Source organism: Xenopus laevis, chromosome 8L (genome assembly GCF_017654675.1).
Source record: "Xenopus laevis strain J_2021 chromosome 8L, Xenopus_laevis_v10.1, whole genome shotgun sequence".
NCBI classification, from domain to species: domain Eukaryota; kingdom Metazoa; phylum Chordata; class Amphibia; order Anura; family Pipidae; genus Xenopus; species Xenopus laevis.
Genome location: NC_054385.1, coordinates 60712153 through 60732729, shown reverse-complemented (window position 1 = coordinate 60732729; position 20577 = coordinate 60712153). Strand labels below are relative to the sequence as shown.

The following is a 20577-nucleotide window of genomic DNA, read 5'->3' as shown; positions in this document are numbered from 1 at the left end:
GGTGGCAGAATTTTAGGGGGGCGGCATGCTGCTCAACCACACCCACATTGGTTCAAAAACACTGGGGATGCACAGGAGATACAATCTCCATGAAAATTTGCGCAAATAAAGGGGAGGGGACGGGGCGACAAATTGCAGTGGGCCTAGGGGCGTCCGCTATGTAAATCCGGCCCTGCCAGTGAACGGTTATTTTTGCTTTTAATAGTGTTTCTAACTAAAATGTATTTCATGCTCTCAAATGAATTGCTTAATATAAAACTTATAGGTAAATTTGACTGTAAGTGGGTAAAATAGGCTGTATTTAGAAACATAACATTATCCACAAAGGCTTGATGACATCAGAGGAAGGCACAATGATGTCAGTGGTGATATGATGCTGGGGTGGAGTTAGTGCATTACTTAGATGCAAATGGCTCAATTTCTGTTCAGTTTTGGAATCCATTATACATAAATTGGTTATTAAGAAGCTCTGAAATACAGAAATGCTTATTTAGAAAAACAATTTCTTATTTTTGATTGATTGGACATTGGTCTTTCTTCAACACAGCTTAAAGGAATTGTTCAGTGTAAAAATAAAAACTGGGTAAATAGATAGGCTGGGCAAAATAAAAAATGTTTCTAATATAGTTAGTTAGCCAAAAATTAAATGTATAAAGGCTGGAGTGATTTGATGTATAACATATCAGTCTGAACACTACTTTTCAGCTCTCTTGGTTAACACTGACTGGTTGCCCTGGTTACCAGGCAGTATCCAATCAGAGACTTGAGGGGGGGCCACATGGGTCATATCTGTTGCTTTTGAATCTGAGCTGAATGCTGAGGGTCAATTACAAACTCACTGAACAGAAATGTACCATGTGGCCCCCCTTCAAGTCGCTGACTAACTCAGAGTTATAGAGCTGAAAAGCAGGAAGTTGAATTCTGGCTTTTTTATTAGACATCTGTTCACTCCAGCCTTTCTACATTACATTTTTGGCTTAACTAACTATATTAGAAACATTTTTTATTTTGCCCAGCCTATCTATTTACCCAGTTTTTATTTTCACACTGAACTATTCCTTTAACTATGTAACTATGATTTGCTTTTTTTCTGTAATAAGAAATTAACTGCGCTTGATAATAACTAAGCCATGTTAAGTTGAGTATCTTAGTATTTAAATGTTTTTATTTAATGGACAGATTGTGGTTCGGGTTTCATAAAACTGAAAACCGGACAGAAAATTGAGACCCGAACAAGCCTTAGAAAAACCGAACTGTTCGGGTCAATACCGAACAGGTGGCAACCCTAAGCAGAGTATGCTGCAGCCCTAAACAATTAGGTTTGCCACCTACCGGGTATTTTGACCAGCCTAGTCAGTAAATAACTAGCTAAGACTGCCACTGGTATTAAAAATTACATTGCTGGTAAATTTCAAATGCCCTATAATCCTTCCCTTCCCATCTCCACTGCCTAACACCCCTTTTAACTACAGGCCTGCCTATTTTCACACCTAGGAATCCCTAAACCAGTTTTTGCCAAAATCTTTGTGGAAAACAAGAATCATGTATCAATGCATTATACAAGAATGAATATTCTTTAAACAAAATGGTGTATTTCAGGCTGGTTTATTTAAACTTTTTGCAAAACCCTGATAGTTCCTCATCCTGCTTCCTCCTTTCCTAAGTTGTGCACAGGGTTGCCACCTGGCCGGTATTTTACTGGCCTTGCAGGTAAAAATGATGGCTGATCTCAATGTAGCATAGCTATAGGGACCTCCAATAAAGGGGCCATTTTCTAAGATAAGGATCATTTAGCCCAAAGTGAATCCAGCACCATATATTATTCCTTATTGCTTACATGATTGGGGGGAGGTTATGTTATTTGCCTCCTTTAAAGGTTTCTTACTTACACTGTTCGAGAACAGTGCCTCCCCATGATTGGCCCTAACCACCTTGTAATTCCAGAATAAAAAGGGTGGTTTGGCAGCCCCTAATTGTTTTCTGAGTAAACTGGTAAAATAACTGGTAAATTTGTATGGAAGTTGCTATGTTTACTTGAACCCTCACTCATCTACCAGCCTGCCCACTCCCATCCAAAAGCTTAGCCTCCTAGCACTAGTGACTAGTTTTTGTTTGCTCTTCACTAAAGAGGGCGAGTCCTGAGCAACATGCCACTATAATGTTAGCTTAGTGGTTATGTTATGTAATGGTCTGTTTCAAATAAACATTGTTAACCTAGCAATGGAAAATATCAATCACCATAAATTATTTTTTTTTTTAAAGGTCACTTAGGTCTAGTAAACATGTGGTTAATAGTGCACAGAGTCAATGTACTCTGTATGTTTGATAAGTACATCAGCTCTATGCAATAAATCAAATGGACCCACTGCCTCCTCACATATTCAGTTTATATGTTGCCTTCCATTTGGGCACTGTAACACAGTAAGAGGTACTTAGTTCTCATGCAATTTATTGCAATTGCAGTAGTTAATATAGTAAGGTGAGACTGCCTGCAGGCTCCACGAGGCCTGTTTTGAAGAATTATTGCATTGTTTCCAGTGTCTGGCACAAACTGGTGCAATCTAGTTCGAATTCCTTATTGTCATAGTAAATGACACATGATAGTGATACATAAGTATTGTACAGGAAGCACAGATGCTGTTACTCTGGCCACAATAGTCCCAACCTCTGCACTCAGACCTGTTAACTTTCCCAGATCTTGCAGTTCGCTGCCTGTGACCTCACCAGTGTGCCATTGATGCCGCAAGTTTAAATGCGCTGTGCATGTTGCAACATAAACGCAATCTTGCACTGAGTGCATCTTGACACATGCACAATGCACACATCATCATCATGCTGCACGGCACATGCTCAGTGTACAGCCTGACTCCCTCCCTGGACTATTTAAACTGTTTGCATATTGCAAATCATTGCCTGGTGATCTCTGTATTTCCGGGAAGCCTAGCCTTAGGATGTTCCTTGTTTAACCTCTGCTTGATTGACCTGCTGCTCTCCATTCCAGACATTGGCCTGTACTACCATTCAAGAACCTGCCTTGACTTGGTCTGTCTATCTTGCTTTTGCATCTTCCTGTGTACATCCTCACTGCCTACTCTTTACTCCCCTTGTTACTTGTATCAACCCCAGGAGAGTTTAAAGGTTGTGTGAGGTGCTTGTAGGTCTCTCATTCCACACTTGTTCTGGTAAGTCCTGACACCCAGTATTATATGCAATTCTCCTGGTTTTTAAAATGTTTACTCTCCTTTAAAATCTGCACATGTACAGTGATACTCTGAAAGATGTGACAATGTGGAGAGAGCATTTGCTGACATATCTCTGTTCATGTACAAATCTGAAGTTTTATGTATGACAGCCAACTGATCAGAACTGATATCCATACTGGTATGGAGGGACAGAGTCAGCAGACAAAACTACAATCCGACAAATAGTGGGGTTATGGCAACAGTTAGCCAACCTGCCAGAAGTCTATAAAAAGTATTTATTCAGGCAGGAAACAGAAATTACATCACTGAAATGCCTTATCTCTGAAGATCTTAAATTATTCATACTTTGTTTTCTAACAATTGTTTACAGCTCCCAACAGACTACCTAACTCTGTCTGCAGGATACCAGTGTACCACCTGCTTGGCCAATATATTAGGGCTTTTTTTTTATCAAATCCTGACTGTTTTGCAAGTATTCCTTGAGTACCCAACCTGATGAAAGCCCTTGACTGAAGCAATATAGACACTAATACACACATTTTCAGTCTAAGTTCTGCTGAAAACCAGCATTCAACACAAAAGAAAATTGCCAGTGTTTCCTCTAATTTCTTTTTGGTTGTGTACAAAACATATATTTATCTGCACTTTTAAAACCTATCTGCAAAAACTATATTTCTTTTTGAAATGACTGGCACAGAATAAATGGTATTAAGGGATTAATTATTTGCATGCACCACAATCTGTGTACACTGATTTTAAAATGTGTGCACGCAAGAGGGAAAATTGAAGATGGCAGGTTTTTTCTTTTGGTGCTGTGCTCAAAAATGAGCAAAACAGAAATTAATTCCCTTTGGGCGTGCTATAGGCCTTATCCGTTACTTGAATCACTAATATCACTCATTAACATCTACTACACAGCTGCTGTGGATGGGGAGTATGGAAGATATGAATGCAGTACAACTGTACAAACAGTAGAAGAAGAGTGGGAGACATATAGGAGACATATAGGATAAATGAAAAAATCCTAATTTTGTGGGCAATTATAAGAAATATATGGTGCAGCTTTTACATGTGCTAAAAATTTAAATTATCTTTAAAAAATAGCCCCTTTATTGGAGCTCCCTATAGATGTTCTCTGTTCCTTGTCTGTGTTTCACATGAGGGGTCCTAATGGTCTCTGCCAGAAGCACAGTAGGAGGAGACAGCCAATCACAGCCCTGCAGTCACACAAGCATGGACAGGCTTCAGTTCCCTATCAGGTCTAGCTAGCTGCTGATTGGTTCCTGTCCTACAGTGCATTGAGCTGAGTGCAGATGGCTCCCCTGCACAGCCTGGGAATTCAGGGAGCAGGAAGTGGAAGGGAGGGAAGTTTTTCGATAATTCAATAATTCAGCCTGAAACACTACTTTTTTAAGCACAATCCTTCTACAAATGAGTATAATGCACTGGTACAGTCTTATTTTTTACACAAAACATCTCCTTTAATTTATATTTTAGGATTCAATAAACGTTTTCTTATAATCTTGTAGGAGCCCCCCCCCCCCATTCTTTAAAAAATGTGTGTACCAAACGCAAGATGGCTCTCGTACATCACAGACAGCCAACCAAAAAATGGCTGCCTTACGTACTAACGTGCGTAAAGCGTCTGTCGTCAAGGGTCGGCGCTCTAGTTTGGCGTCACCGGTGGCGACCGCCGGCAGTCTGGAAGAAGATAGGGGGAGCGCAGAGAAGGAGTTATGGCGTCCTCGATCTGGAAAGGGTTGGTGGGAATCGGTCTGTTTGCCTTGGCACACGCGGCTTTTTCAGCTGCTCAGCGTAAGTTTAAAAAGTGCTTGACTTGTCGCGTCTACCCAAGGGCAATAGGGCGCCATTGGCTGCTTCTTATACGAAGGCCTTATCGAGGGCTCATTGATCTAGTCACTGCCGGCCATATGTTACGTGATTTGTTTTCCATTCGAGTCTCTGAATTACTGGAATTGTGAATTAACTTACACTATCCATGAGACTATTATTACTACACCAGGAAAACATATTGCACAGCACTGTTCTTTCTCAGCTGTTTGTAAATCTACTTGGCCTGGCTTGTATGTCTCATGGCAACAACAGTTCTATGTTATAAAAGTACCATGGCACATGTAGCAGCTTTTCTGTCACCCAGACAATTAAAGGAGAACTAAAGCTTAATTAAAGAAGTAGCTTTAAATGTTGTACATGATGTTTTGGCTTCTGTACCAGACCAAGGCAAACACAGCCCTTTAGCAGTAAAGATCTGTGTCTCCAAAGATGCCCCAGTAGCTCCCCATCTTCTTTTCTGCTGATTCACTGCACATGCTCTGTGCTGATGTCACTTACTGAGCTTAGGGACCAACTCACAATATACAGTACACATAGAATATAAATGTCACAATATAAGGATAATTAGTAATTTAGAAATCAGCCTTGCAGCATCAGCTTATGTTACAGTCCCACCTCATTTTCTGCTTGATAATTTGTGACAACCCCTAAGCTTAGCTTCTCAACAGCTGCTCAGAGACCACTGATCATGTGAGTGTCGTAGACCTTTTCCTAGATGGTGACCCCCCTGTGATAAGTTTGAAGTCGTGGGTCATTGCTGCTATTGAGAAGCCGAAACTTTAGGCTGGAGCAATGAATTCAGTATATAAAATATGGCATGTTTAGCCATATTTGTTTTTAGGGCTTAGTTCTCCTTTAACAGCCACATGATCTGCATCACTCCTTGTTCATTTAAATGGCAATTTGGTACTTAGAAAGGATAACAAAATCTATAATCACAAGGGGGTGCCCCAAGTGAGTATAATCACCTGATTCCCAGGGCTGAAGCTCCCATTGCTTAAGCCTGCACCGGCCAAGGTATACCTGTAGGAGCTCATTCACCGTAATCTTCCCTATATCTTCCTTTTTTTTTTTTTTTTGGGGGGCCTGGGCAGTCGCATGCTCAGTAGATTATAAAGGCCAGCTTTTTGCATCTACCTTCTGCATGCACCTGCCCAGACTGAAACAAAGAGAAGATGGAAGAAGTCAAAGAGTATAGTGATGAGACAGCCTAAATGCAGTTGGTGGTGATTGCTGATCAAATGAATCGGGAGCAATTTCAAGTGTTGTTGCCCACCTATTCAGCTGTTTATTGCAAGGGAGACCAAACATTGGAATTGGTGTGCCATGGCCTTTCTTTAAAATATCACTACTGCTTGCAATCATTTTTTTTATTTAAATTGCACTTAAAAATGGAACCCTTTTGTCCTGCATCACTTAAGTACTTAAGCTACTTACTGCAACACAAGCTTTTATTCCTTATCTGCCAGGCAAACATGGGCTGTGCTGGTGATAGATTGGAAGCCCTTGTGGCTATTCTGTAGCTTCTGAAGCTCTCTAGAGCAGGTTAACACTGTTATATTTCAGTGATTAAAAATACATTACATTTGGGGTCATTTAGACACTAGCAACCAGATTGCTGAATTTGCCAACTGGAGAGCTGCTGAATAAAAAGCTAAATAACTCAAAAACTGCAAACAATACATGAAAACAAATTACAGATTGTCTGAGAATCACTCTCTACATCAGGGGTCCCCAAACTTTTTTTAAATCCTGAGCCACATTCAAAAATAAAGAGTTGGGGAGCAACACAGGCATGTAATAACTTCCTGGGGTGCTAAATAAGGGCTGTGATTGACTATTTGTTGGCCCCTATGTTCATACCTCCCAACATTTGAAACTAAGAAAGAGGGACAAAAAGTTGTGCCACACCTGGCATGGTGAAATTTTTTTGGCCATGCCCACTTTATGACCACTCCCCCATAAATCACGCCCATTTTAGGACATAATCAGAGATGTAATCTCCTAACTAAGTGCACAAATGCAGCTTCATTTGGTATGTTTCTCACCCTTCAAACAAGACTCTATTCACTCCACAGTCCTGCCTGTATACCTCACTCACATCTACCCATCCTGTCAAGTTACTCAGCCTTCAAGTCTGTTTTCCTGCTTTAATGAGTTTCTCTGAGCCCTCCTCATCACCTCTCATACAATAACTATCTCCTCCCTCAGCCCTGTTTCCTCATTCATCAGTGTAAATATTCTCTATGAGCCTGGCTGATGATAAGGCTGAGTTGTGAGTGGTCAAGGCTGAGGGAGGAGGGGGGGGGGAGATCGTTAAAGTAGCAAAGTTCAGCTGAGGTGTGAAGGCTGAGTAAGGTGACAGGAGGGGTGAGTACTCCGGAATGAATAGGAGAGAGTTACGCTGCCAGGATGGAAGAGTTAATAGAGCCTTATTATTAGAAGACACATTCTGTTTGTTTAGGAGGACTTTGGCTGAGGATGTCGTGAAATAGTTTCAGCAGAGGAATGCAGCATCGCCTGCATATTCTTTAACCCATCCCATGGCTGCAGTGAGCCGTCCTCTGTCCTGTATGTCTCCCTCCTCAGCCTTTAGCCCTCCCTGCTCCATAGGATTCAGGGAGGCGTCTCATGGAGCTTGTGACGTCACGGGCATCGTCTCTTCTCATGAGACTTCGCTAAGCACAGCAGTGCAAAAAATAAAATAAAACAGGAACAGCTAAAGAGCCACTGGGAAGCGGGATATTGAGCCCACAACCGGGACAGTGGGACAGGCAGCTGAAGGCGGGACTGTCCCGCGAAAAACGGGACAGTTGGGGGGTATGCCTATGTTGACTGGCAGCCTACAGGAGGATTTTGTTATGCAGTACACATGGTTTTTATACAACCAAAACTTGCCTCCAAGTCAGGAATTCAAAAATAAGCACCTGCTTTGAGGTCACTGGGAGCAACATCCAAGGGGTTGGTGAGCAACATGTTGCTTGCAAGCTACTGGTTGGGGATCACTGCTCTACATCATACTTAAAGTTAATTTAACCAAAGACAACTGGGATGAGGCCACTGAAAATATGTACACTACCTTAATAGCAATAAGGGATAGATTAATTCAATATAAGGTCTACATAACCCCCCAAAAGTTAAAGAAGGGATTTTTTTTTTCTTTTTTTGGTGCCAGTTGAAAAGAACAGAGACCAAAAAATCTATTCATATGGTTACTGGTCTTTTAAACTCACGTTAGTATGCGCGTTGTCTTATCGGAGTAAGCCATTTTTCCGTTGCAACCATATTGTCCACCAAACAGGGATGATAATATAACCTCTGCAGTGGCAAATCATTTGTGCCATCTTTCAGTCCAGCCAAACTGTTACCACCACTGGGGCCGCTGCTGTGCTCTCGTATCTTTTATTAGCAGGAGAGCAGTGGTTCTTTGGGATGACAGTAGCTGAATGCTTTCATAGATGATGTAAAGACATTGAATAAAGATTTTTTATTGTTTCTTCCACTCCTCTTTCTCATTTGGCTTCCAGATCGTTCTTACATGAGATTAACTGAGAAGGAAGATGAAACACTGCCAATAGATGTAAGTTAACATTGTTGAAAAGCATATCACATGAACATTTTATCATCCTTTAATTTATCTTGGGTATATTTGTGAACTGGGAATGTTTATAGCTGTAAAATGTGATTTTTTTTTTTCCTTGCAAAAGTTGAGGATGGCATGACACATTACTTGATGCAGGCAAAAGTATTTGTACACCTGCCTGTTAACATCATTCCAAAGCCCAAGGTTGGTCAACTCTTTGCTGCTACAATATACCATCCTCAGTAGTCCTTTTCTGTGACTTTATGGCCTACCACTTTAGAACTGTACTCCTTATTTCTTCAAGACATTTCCACGTTACTATCAAACTTTTGGGAAAGGTTGCATCATGTAATAATAGTGCCAGCTCCACTCTTCTGCTGGAGATCACAAGCCTGTGTATTCAATATTACATTTGTCAGCAATGGGTGTGGCTTAATAGACTGTTTCACTAATTAAAAATGGTTTCTGGGTAATTATAAATCTATAAATATAAAACGTGGGCAGATGTTAATCTGTTATGTATTGATATGTTTATGTCTTGCTGCACTTGGTGTAAATGAAGGCTTATTCATAAACACAGTGAATAGTGAACACTTGCTTAGCTGTACTATGTTGCCATATAGAGTATATTACAGAGCAACTACCCAAATGAAAATCCAGAATCTCTTATATCTTTTACATATTTTCTCATATGTGATTGCACCCGGCTTCTTTTACCTGTCTGGAAGAGTAAGCGTAAGAATGACATTTGAGTTGATTTTGGAACGTTACAAGTTACATTTTGTAAAAAGTATCCTATTCATTTCTTTGCAGATAGTCCTCCAAACATTGCTGGCATTTATAGTGGCCTGCTATGGCATTGTACACATTGCTGGAGAATTTAAAGACATGGATGCTACATCTGAATTAAGGAATAAGTAAGTATAAGTAATTTTCTCAAATTTAGTTAAAGTAGTTTCACATTCTCTCAGTTTGAATTGTATGCACTGAGGGATGCACTGAATCCCTAGCCTTTTTCAGCAGAATTTGATCAAATTCAACTGCCTGGCCATACCAAATACAAACACTTTTCACTTGGGTTTTTTTGTTTTGTTTTACTAGTTTTGGGTTTCACCCCAAATCATACATGAAAGATTTGGAATTTGTCAGAATGCCAAAATAGAGGATAATGTGCATTACTAGTCATATGTGCCTCTAAATAGAGTCCTGCATTGAGTTGGGTACCCACAGAATATCTGCAAAGTGGTGGGGATTCGGTCATAAATCATCTGTATGCACATGGCTTGGACTATCTTGCAGGGGTAGTTGGGGCTGTTTTCTTCAAATATAGTTATTCTTCAAATATGTTGTATTTTAAAGGACATTTGACACATTAAGAAACCATCCATCGTTTTATGTATTCAACCATCGCGGGCGGGTAATGTTCCAGCCTCCAGAGTCAGAGGACTGCCATCGAAATCAAGCTCCGTTCTCATCCAACTCTTCACTAAAGCTTTCCAAACTAGAAGCAATGCACCGTTGAGACCACAGATATTTTTACAGATGATTATAGAGCAGGACACTGTACAAACTATGGAGTTCAGGATGTACCCACTTATTATTTTTCAAAATGTTTTATTTTTATTTTTCTGGAGCAGTATTTATATTGTTCTTCCAGACTTTATAAAAGGGGGACTTTCTTTGTACACTGTTCATGCAAAGGACTGTATTGTGGACTGGCAATGCAGTGTAACTTATTGCTACAAGTATGCTGTGAAAGATGTCTTTTATCTATGAATCATTAAACAATGCTACAGTAGATTTCTTTTCCTGGACCAATGCCATCTCATTTTTAGTATAGAGGTCATACGTAGAGCAGTGGGTTCATCAGGCAACTCACTGAGGAGACAATAAAAAATAATCTGGTCTTTTCAAGCAAATAGTGATGTACTTTTCAGTGTATTTAATTTAGATATTAGGAGACAAAATAAGTAATGTAAAGAACCATTAATACTGAAATCTACCCCAATTTTTTTTCTGTTTTAAGATAGCAGTCTCACTCACATGGACATTTTTTAGAACATATTTAAGACCTGGGCAAAGAGTCATACTAAACTAAAGTAGAAATGCTTTGCTAAATCACTTGTACGGCAGTTGTTCTTAAAGGGGAGCTTAATATTTTGAAATATAACTAAAAATATTTCATGCATTCATGGTTTCCGTAGATGTTGGAATTCTCAGTTTATAGAACCTTACCTAAGAGGCTATCCGATTAGTAGCTGATGTAGGAAGAGGTTTTATTTTTAAAGGAGTCTGAGAGCCAGTTATTTCAGTGGTATTTACATTCTAGAAAATTTAGTGACCAGTAATGGAGCAATGATTTATTTTTCATCCCCCCCCCACCTAAAAAAAATATATAAAATACCTCCTAGATAAGTGCTGTCTATAACCATATTAAGGAACTATCATTATATTGTGAGTTGGAGGGCTAGATAATAAAATGTAGACATCCAGGGAGGTCAGAGTGGTTAGACCATGGAATCTCATGCTCCCCAACCCCTTGGATGTTGTTCTCAGTGGCCTCAAAGCAGGTGCTTATTTTTCTTATAATTCCTGGCTTGGAGGCAAGTTTTGGTTGCATAAAAACCAGGCGTACAGCCAAACAGAGCCTCCAGTAGGCAGCCAGTCCACATAGGGGGCTAACAAATAGCCAATCACAGCAATTATTTGGCACCCCCTTGTTTCATGCGTTTGTTGATCCCCAACACTTTTTTCATTTGAATGTGGCTTGTGTAAAAAAACAAAACTTTGGGACCCCTGAGTTAGTCTTTTTCTAGAAGAAATAACCAGCCTGTGACAAGTCCAGGACTGTATCGTATCACACATATTTAAACATTTCTGATACGCTTTAGGTGCTTCTATAAGAACCTTTTCAAATTGCAAGTGCTAGAAAAATGCTTCATGAATTAAAGCAAAATATTCCCTCTAAATGTTACACCAAAAATGAGCCCCCACTGAAATATTTCCTCTCTAAGGGGCATGTTTACAAACATTGGAGATTAATATCTCTGGAGATGTTGTCCATGGTAACCAATCAGATTTCAACAGTCACCTACAAGTTAGAAAACAAAAGCAAAGGTCTGATTGGTTGCTTTGGGCAACATCTCTTGAGGTATCTATCTTCAATGTTAGTAAACCTGCCCCTAAATCTTTTACAAAAGCAAAATACATTACATGGTCTTCATACTGTTTCCTGCCTTTTGTTTTTACTTAGCTAAGCGATTTCTCTACTTTATAATACACAGATTGATATTAACATGGTAAGAGTTGGATGACCAAAAGGGCACACTGGGAGTTTTCCTGGTATACTGGTGGGCCAGTCCGACATTGGGATACTTTTGAAGTTGTACACTTAGCAAAACACACAACTTGCCCTGTGATTTTTTTAATCTTTCATTTCTGGAATCATGTCTTGTTTTATAATAAAAATTAACATGAAACTATATTGATCTACAGGGCATATTTTCAATTGCTTGTGGCATAATAAAAATGGAATTTCCTGTGGGAGAGGATAGCTCCTGTTACCCGTAGTCTTATGATTTTTATGGTGTCGTTTTATTTCTAAATTACACTGCAAATAATTCACTTCCATGTAAAATTTAATTCCTTTTTTTAGTTGTAATATTGGTTTGTAGGTGCATCTCAGGTAATTTTTCCTTGTCATGTGCTTTCAAAAGAGCCAGTGCTGCTGTTCTGTTTCAACCCACTGTCCTTAGTGATAGTTCCCTTAAATCTGGGCCAGGACCTTTATAGGACACAACTCACTGTTTTGAGCAGAACTCCACAGACTGTTAAACTCAACTGGACCAACATGAGTATGCAGATTGTTGAAGTTTATTGCAAAACTGATGAAAATCTCCCATACAAAGATCAGACGAGTAGGTCAGAGAATATTTTTATCACCAGGGTTGGAAGGCAGTTCGAGATCAGCTATGATGGCTGCACAATGTAAACTGGGAACTGTTGGGGAGGGTTAAGGGTCACTGTATCTTCCTGGACTACAGGGAGAGGTAAAGGACAAATAGAGAAAGATGCAGCACACAACAAGAACAATAATATAAAGACATGTGTGTAACATAACAGCTGCACTATGGAACTGCTTTCTGGCAGGCTCTTGTTTCTCCTACTCAATGTAACTGAAGGTGTCACAGTGGGACATGGATTTTTTTTTTACTATTGAGTGCTCTTTGTACATATACCACGGAGCTGTTATCTGGTTACCTTCCCATTGTTAGGCCGGTGGCGGGAGGGGGTGATTACTCAAACTTGCAGTAAAGAGTGACTGAAGTTTATAAGAGCACAAGTCACTGGGCTGGGACTGGGAAACCGACACTGTGTCCAGCCCCATGTTAGATTTCAAAATGAAATGTATAAAAAAAAAATCTGTGCTCCTTTGAAAAATGGATTTCAAGTCTGAGTCTGCTGGAGCAGCACTATTAACTGATAAGTTTTGAAAGAAAAAAAAAACATGATTGTATCCCTTTAAGTAATCAATTGGTTTAGAAAAGCAGTTTGCTTGTGAAAAAACCACTGGCATTAATTAGGTTGTTGAGAAAAATTGCTCTATGGCTGTGCAGAATTATGCATTTTTTTTCCTCAGCCACAGCCCAGGTTCCACCCTGTTGGTTTCTGGTGTTTCTCTGCCAGCTCAATTACAGTGTAAAAACTGGCCAGTGTGCTATTAGCTTGTACATTAAGCCTAGAGATACACTTATAAATAATGCCACAAAGGACAATGTCCTCTCATGTGAAACACATTATACACTTAAAGGAAAACTATACCCCCAAAATGAATACTTAAGCAACAGATAGTTTATATCAAATTGAATGATATATTAAAGAATCTTACCAAACTGGAATATATATTTACATAAATATTGCCCTTTTACATCTCTTGCCTTGAACCACCATTTCGTGACTCTATCTGTGCTGCCTCAGAGATCACCTGACCAGAAATACTACAACACTAACTGTAACAGGAAGAAGTGAGGAAGCAAAAGGCATAACTCTGTCTGTTAATTGGCTCATGTGACGTAACATGTGGTTTGTATGTGTGCACAGTGAATCGTACGATCTCAGGGGGCGGCCCTTATTTTTTAAAATGGCAATTTTCTATTTATGATTACCCAATGGCACATACTACTAAAAAAAATATATTATTATGATAATGGTTCATTTACATGAAGCAGGGTTTTACACATGAGCTGTTTTACTCAGTATCTTTTAATAGAGACCTACATTGTTTGGGGGGTATAGTTTTCCTTTAAGCAATGGGGTTCTGACACCCAAGATTAAATACAGTGAGAGGTAAAGGGTACCGAAGTTACCCAACAATTGAGGTTTTCAGCATTCTACGTCAAAATTAACAGAAATCATCTGCACTGCCTAATATGCGTTGATGCACAACCTAGTGGCATATTTCAGAATAGCACTAAATAGGACAATAGGCTCTGTAGTAGTAAAGGTGGACATACATTAGATGACATTACCAAACAAGCGGACCTTTCCCAGATATACTCAACTAAAGTGGACTATATCAGGCCTTAATCAGATTACAACTACCGGTATACGTACAGTTTATCAACAAGCCAACGTGGTCACCATTTTGACAAGGCAAAATCAAACCTGCCCAATTGACGTTTGGTCGATTTTTGGCCAGATAAGCATAAGAAACTGAGATGGCTGCCCACACCCCAGTAAATAGTTAAACATTTTTAATGGTTGCATTAGATTTGCAATGATAAGCGTCGTTTTATTACTATATTACAAAATCATGATAGAAACCTTTCACTGAATTTTATTGAGTTTAACATTCTTTGACCTTGTAACCTCTCGGCAGGTTTCGGTAAGGACTCAGGCTGTCACAATGCTTTCCATCTGCATTCAGCACTTAGAAGCACAAGAATAGGTACGGCACTATCAGGGAATACAGGCCACATTTTGTTCTGCACTCCCGTGTTTAAATGCAGAAAACTAAACATAGAGCAAAACACCAGACTGTACAAGCCTTTAGAGTCAAGAACCATGGGGTCCTAAAGCTCCCACCAAGCAATCTCAGTGGTTCAGGTGTCACTGCCCCGAACCCGTTGCTTGCTCAAATACAGTCTTTAAAAATCAGAAGCACTCACCATCTGAGGTCCAGGTGCTGTGCCCCCGAACCTGTAGCCTGGGGGAGAATACTTCACTCGACAAATCCACCATAGGCACGCACTCCAGCAACTTCTCAGACGCAGCGTAAGATCAAAGAAAGTCTTTATTTCACATCAGATAACACCCAACACGTTTCGTGTGTCTCAACACGTAGTCATAAGACTTTCTTTGATCTTACGTTGCGTCTGAGAAGTTGCTGGAGTGCGTGCCTATGGTGGATTCGTAAAAAAAAAAAAAGGAGATAGATTTAAAGAGGAAACATTTTATAACAATACAAACAGTAGTTTTTTTTTCTACTTTTTTACCATACTGCTCAGATTTAGATATTTGAATGTACCGACAGAACAGCCTTCGATCATGCATGTGGCATACTGCACTGCAATGAACATGCACATTTAAAGGAGAAGGAAAGGCTAAAATTAAGTAAGCTTTATCAGAAAGGTCTATATAAATACACCAGTAAACCCTCAAAGTAATGCTGCTCTGAGTCCTCTGTCAAAAGAAACACCACATTTCTTTGCTTTTATTGTGTACACATGGGCTTCTGTATCAGACTTCCTGTTTTCAGCTTAAACCTCCAGGGCACGGCCTTGAGCATGCTCAGTTTGCTCCTCTCCCCCTCCCTCCTCCCATCCCTGCTGTAATCTGAGCTCAGAGCTGTTAGTGAGCAGGGAGAGACTCAGGTAGGAAGTGATGTCACACCAAGCTTATATGGCAGCTTGTATCCTAAACAAACAGAGACAGTGTCTAGAGCTGTTTACTCAGGTATGGTAAAGCATTCTGCAGAATAAATATAGCGTTCTAGCTTGCACTATTGTGGCTATTCTATTGGCAATAAACTGTCTTGGAGCTTTCCTTCTTCTTTAAGGCTACTGTATCTGTATATGAAGCTTTTGAGTCCTTGTAAAATCTATGTAGTATGTTTAATATGTATGGCGGCATTTTATAATTACTTGATAAGAATAATGTAGACCAGTGATCCCCAACCAGTAGCTCGTGAGCAACATGTTGCTCTCCAACCCCTTGGATGTTGCTCTCCGTGTCCTCAAAGCAGATGCTTATTTTTGAATTCCTGGCTTGGAGGCAAGTTTTAATTGCATAAAAACGAAGTATAGTGCCAGAGTCTCCTACAGGCTGCCAGTCCACACAGGGGCTACCAAATATCTAATCACAGCTCTTATTTGGAACCCCCAAGGGACTTTTTCATGCTTGAGTTGCTCCCCAACTCTTTTTACATTTGAAGTGGCTCATGGGTAAAAAAGGTTGGGGATCCCTGATGTAGACTGACAAAGCTAAAGGGGAAAATGCATACAATCACAGGCCTTTGTAGAACTTTGCCAAAAGAGGTGTTTTTTTTTTTGTTTGTTTGTTTGTTTTTTTACACCTATTGCCTACTGCCCAAATATTGCCTTCCAACTCAGTGACTCATGAATTGAATTGGCAGCTTATTGGCCAGAGTTTTGAGCCAAAACAACCTCCTCACTCATACTTAAAAATCCAGTCAGGCAAGAATAATATTGCACTGATTTAGAGTGGCTTCTTATGTGATCTTATGATTTATTTTATTTCTGGCCTGGAGCCAGTCAGATCAGCCCCAATTCGGTCATCACCAAATAAATGCATCTAAAGGTGGCTATTCACAACAAGATCCACTTGTTTAGTGACCACCAACGGCAGGGCGATATCGGGTCAATCCGAACATTCAACCCTAGGGCTAAGCAATCTCCCACCATACACGCACCAAATATTGTACGAAGATCTGTTTTGCACGATATTATTGGTGTGTCTATGGCCACCGTAAGGGTTTATGGTCAGCTTAAAGAACATGTTAATACGACGTTTTCCTACTATTAATATAAGTTGTGAACATCAAGCAGTATTATTTGTACTCCATTTACCCCCTGTCCACCAGCACAGTTACGGTTTTCTACAACAAATAGTTTTTACCTGGACATTCATTTGACACAACATTAGTGCCATCTTCATCTGGAAACAGCACACGTGTGATGTTCATACAGTCAAGAATAAAGGCTTACACAGGCAAACACTTACTTTGATAAACAAAAAGTCCTGCTTGGATTGAGCACTGTAATGATTTAGCGAAGCTCGGGAGTGCACAGCTAGAGCAAGTTTCTATGGGAACCCGCAATGCTGTATTCTTCGTTGGCTGCTAACCTGGAGGCGCGTTTAGCAATCTGAGTTTAGAACAACTGTGCATGTGCAATAGCCAACAGCCAAAGTAAATTCCTGAGGGTAGGGGACAAATGGGTTAGAGGAGGAGAAGGAATTCTAAGTAATTACGTGGATACTGCAGCCTTGCTATTAACCCAGATCTGCTTCTCTCAGCCCATAAAACATATGCAGACTGAGAGCACAGGAGCCTACACTCTGTGTGCCCTTGCCTTAAGACATGTTGGGATCCCTAATAATTAGCAGTTAACAGCTGTCTTTTGTTCCTCCTGATCAGCCCATACAAGTTGATGTGTGTTTCCGAACACACAGTGGCAGTTCGGGGGGAAAATACTATTTGATAACCTTTGAGAAGCTTTAAATTATTATTTTTATAACAATAAAAGCTGACAGCATGTGACTGCAAGGAAAATAATAATAAACCATTATAAATGAAACAAAAACATGAAAAAAAAGACTACACCAAACCTGAGAAAAACAACTGTGCATCCACAACAGATGCATTTACTCATTTTTAACTGTAACAAATTAAGCTCGACATCTTCCATCTTATCTACTGTAGAGGGCTGTGGAATATGTTGAAACTTTATAAAAATAATGACATATCACTACTGTATAACAGACAAGATTCCAAATTTAAAGCAACTGGACTTGGAGAATAATCTTTAATAAATTCCACTACTAGATACAGTGTATTTACCCCCTTAACTGCCAGAAAAAGTAGAATTTACAGCGCTTGCCACCCACCATAGATTCTACTTTCTGCATTCCAGCTGTGGGGAAAAGGAATTGCCTAGCAACGTGTGGTGCCTGTAGCAGACACTAAAAAATAAAATAACTGCCTATTTCTATTTACGCAAAATAAAAATATATGCATACTGACCTCATTTCTCAAAAAGCTTGAGATTGTGCACAATTTAAAAATGTATAAAAAATGTTTATTATATATATATATATATATTTATGTATTTATATCTGTACACATTTCAGAACCACTTTATACAAGATAAAATATCACAAATTACTGGTCTAATAACAATACTGTTTTTAAAATATTTTTTTCCTCTGTATGAACATTAAAAGTACATAAAAAAAAAACAACAAAAGAACTTTTTTTTCCTTTTCTAGTGCTTCCAAAGCACGGCGAGTGCAATGCCACCTGACGAGTCTCCGTCCTGCTCACAGGATGAAAGAAGTCGGGGACCTGGGGAGTCTCAGGTGCACTTTCTTAAAGTCTGCAGACAAAACAGAAGAGAGTCTGAGGTAGATAGTTTAGTGGCCTACAGGGAGGGATACAGTCAAAGGGCTGTCTTTAACTGTCCTGAATACAGAATTGCTATTCTGAGCCGGTCAAAGGGACAAGCTACCTCATGCACTCACAAATGCACCATGCAGGGCTGCCACCTCAGCCCAGCAGATGGTGTACTCTGCCCTGTCCCAAAAGATTTGATTTTTGTCTCTTGCTCCCTCAAATTCTCTCTACAGCATAGGCATGATCTGTACTGAGAAATGAGTAAGCTCATCACCTGTAGGAGGGCCACCAAGGATTTTTTTTGTTCTCCAGCCTGGTCAGGGGGCGGCACCCTCCAAACAGAAAAAGCCTCACAGTTCATAGCAAGTCCTGAAGCTTAGAGCTCAGCTTCTTAAACCGTTCACTCTGCCTCTTGCCCTCTGTCTCTGGCCAGAAAGTGTCCCGAGGTGCAAGGTGTTGAAGGAGGTCACCGTGTCATCTTCCTTCTGCGACAGCAAACTCATCCCTGGGCCTCATTATCATCTAGGCACAGTGTTATCTGCTGTTGATATGATTTAAGTTGTTTGGCAAACCACTGTAATCCAGATTGGATAAAACTCTTTCTAGGTGCTGAATTAAGACTCGTTTTTTAAACCTGTAGAGCAAGATGAATACATATTACAAAAGATTAATAACTAATGAATAATGACCCAAATAACTTTCCTTTACCCAAGGAATATTCATTTTTTTAAATTGAAGGAAAAGTTAGTGGCCACAAAGAATCTTTGAAATATTTGGTAAAATAAACTAAGATTACTCAGAGCTGTTCCGCCTCAGAACACAAGAGTCAGCTACCAGAATCATTCTCCTGCACTGGGCATAGTAAAGCAAATAACTGTTCTGCGATTGAGTGCCTTTTAGAACTACACCAATGAAGGAGTATGAGTATATACAAAAGCGGAAAGGTAAGAATCCATTTTTAGTTAGAACCTTTTCAGAGAAACATCAGTAATAATAAAGTAATTTCATCAGTAATATCAAAGCTTTGTCCATTTACCAACCTTGCTGCTTCTTTGATAGTAAATTCAATAAAGGTTTTCTGTACTTCAGGTGATCCTTGCACTTCCTCAAGGAGAGTGAATATTTTTTCGTAATCTGGAAAATTGAGTGCTTTCATTGTTAAATGTAACTCCTTTATATCAATAAGCAACGTTGTATAAAAAGGAACATTTCAAATTATCACAAGGCAGACTACTATACTTCATGGGACACGACAGATGGGCATACTACACCAGCAAGTTCCCAAAACAGGTATAGGAGACACTGTTACAGGCAAATAAAGGATTTTTGACCACACCTAGGCACAACAAGTGTATGAATGTCAGTTGTGATTCCATCCACGCTGATCATTAACCATGCAGCTCTTTAGATGACTGTTGGTGTTAGTGCCCAAGAAAGGGCAGTAACACCAACACTGATATATTAACCTGATATACTACAGTGGAACCTCAATTTTACATCCCCTGATTTTAAGTTTTCCCTCATTTTACATTGTTGTTTTGTGGTCCCACATATATATTATGCATAATACATTTCCCTGATTTTACATTTTCCTGGATTTTACACCATTTTTTCCCACTAAAAATCGTAAAATGGGGGTTCTAGAGTATATATATTTAAATCCTAAATGTGTAAAATCTTTCTTTTGAATTAAGTCTAGGTTTTGATTAGTGTTCACTTTTCCATCTGTGCCTTGTGTTCACACATTATTTTGGTGCATAAAATATCTTTTTTGCCTAAACACATTTAGTTTCTTTTCTGGGCCAACATACAGTTTTCTGAAAGTGCCAATGTGAGTAAGTGTTTGCTATCTGCTCTGCTGTAATCCGTCATCTCTCATCAATATAACCTTCACCCTGTTCATTGTGCTCAGATGAGCCTAAAATACATATCCATGAATTGCACCAAAAGCCTAGTGCCAAGTTCAGACTAAAGCTAGCTGTACATGCCCAGATGTGCGTGTGTGGTCAACAGTTTGGGCAATTTTGACCATAATGACCGAACCTTTGGCCAATACATGGTAGGGATTGGGGTTTCTTTCAACAAAACATCCTGTGATCCTGTCAGATAGCAAATTATCTATCCTGGCACATGGGGAAGTCAAAAGAAGCTGCAGTTAAGATCAATGGAAGGAGACCATGAACACACAAGACCAACAGTATATTCTGTTTAGTCCACAGGCCAATCAGTCTAATACCATGGAGGTCTGGCCAGTGTATGGACACATTAAACATAAAGCAATTTTCATTTCCTAGTGGTACCCGCAT

The 20577-nt window shown here is 39.7% G+C and overlaps 2 protein-coding genes across 3 annotated transcripts in view; one reads left to right on the top strand and one right to left on the bottom strand.

Annotated features, from left to right (window-relative positions):
- Positions 1 to 4910: 4910 nt before the first annotated feature.
- On the top strand, positions 4911 to 10438 carry mmgt1.L (membrane magnesium transporter 1 L homeolog). Its single transcript, NM_001096934.1, is given in 4 exon segments — positions 4911 to 5018; positions 8585 to 8637; positions 9454 to 9557; positions 10000 to 10438. Coding segments are annotated over 4 exon segments (399 nt in total). The 5' UTR covers positions 4911 to 4939; the 3' UTR covers positions 10163 to 10438.
- A 6933-nt stretch (positions 10439 to 17371) lies between these two features.
- LOC108698491 (integrator complex subunit 6-like) overlaps positions 17372 to 20577 on the bottom strand; it is a 31575-nt gene continuing 28369 nt past the window's right edge. The window contains exons 17-19 of one of the 2 annotated variants that reach the window (XR_001932662.2): positions 19312 to 19405; positions 18546 to 18905; positions 17372 to 18254 (exon numbers count right to left, since the gene is read on the bottom strand). Coding sequence is in view for 1 of the 2 variants with exons in the window: in XM_018230009.2 (XP_018085498.1) it covers positions 18806 to 18905; positions 19312 to 19405 (194 nt within the window). In the remaining variant the exon portion in view is untranslated. Of the gene's footprint in view, positions 18906 to 19311; positions 19406 to 20577 lie in introns of both variants that reach the window. The other variant, XM_018230009.2, reaches the window with a different exon arrangement.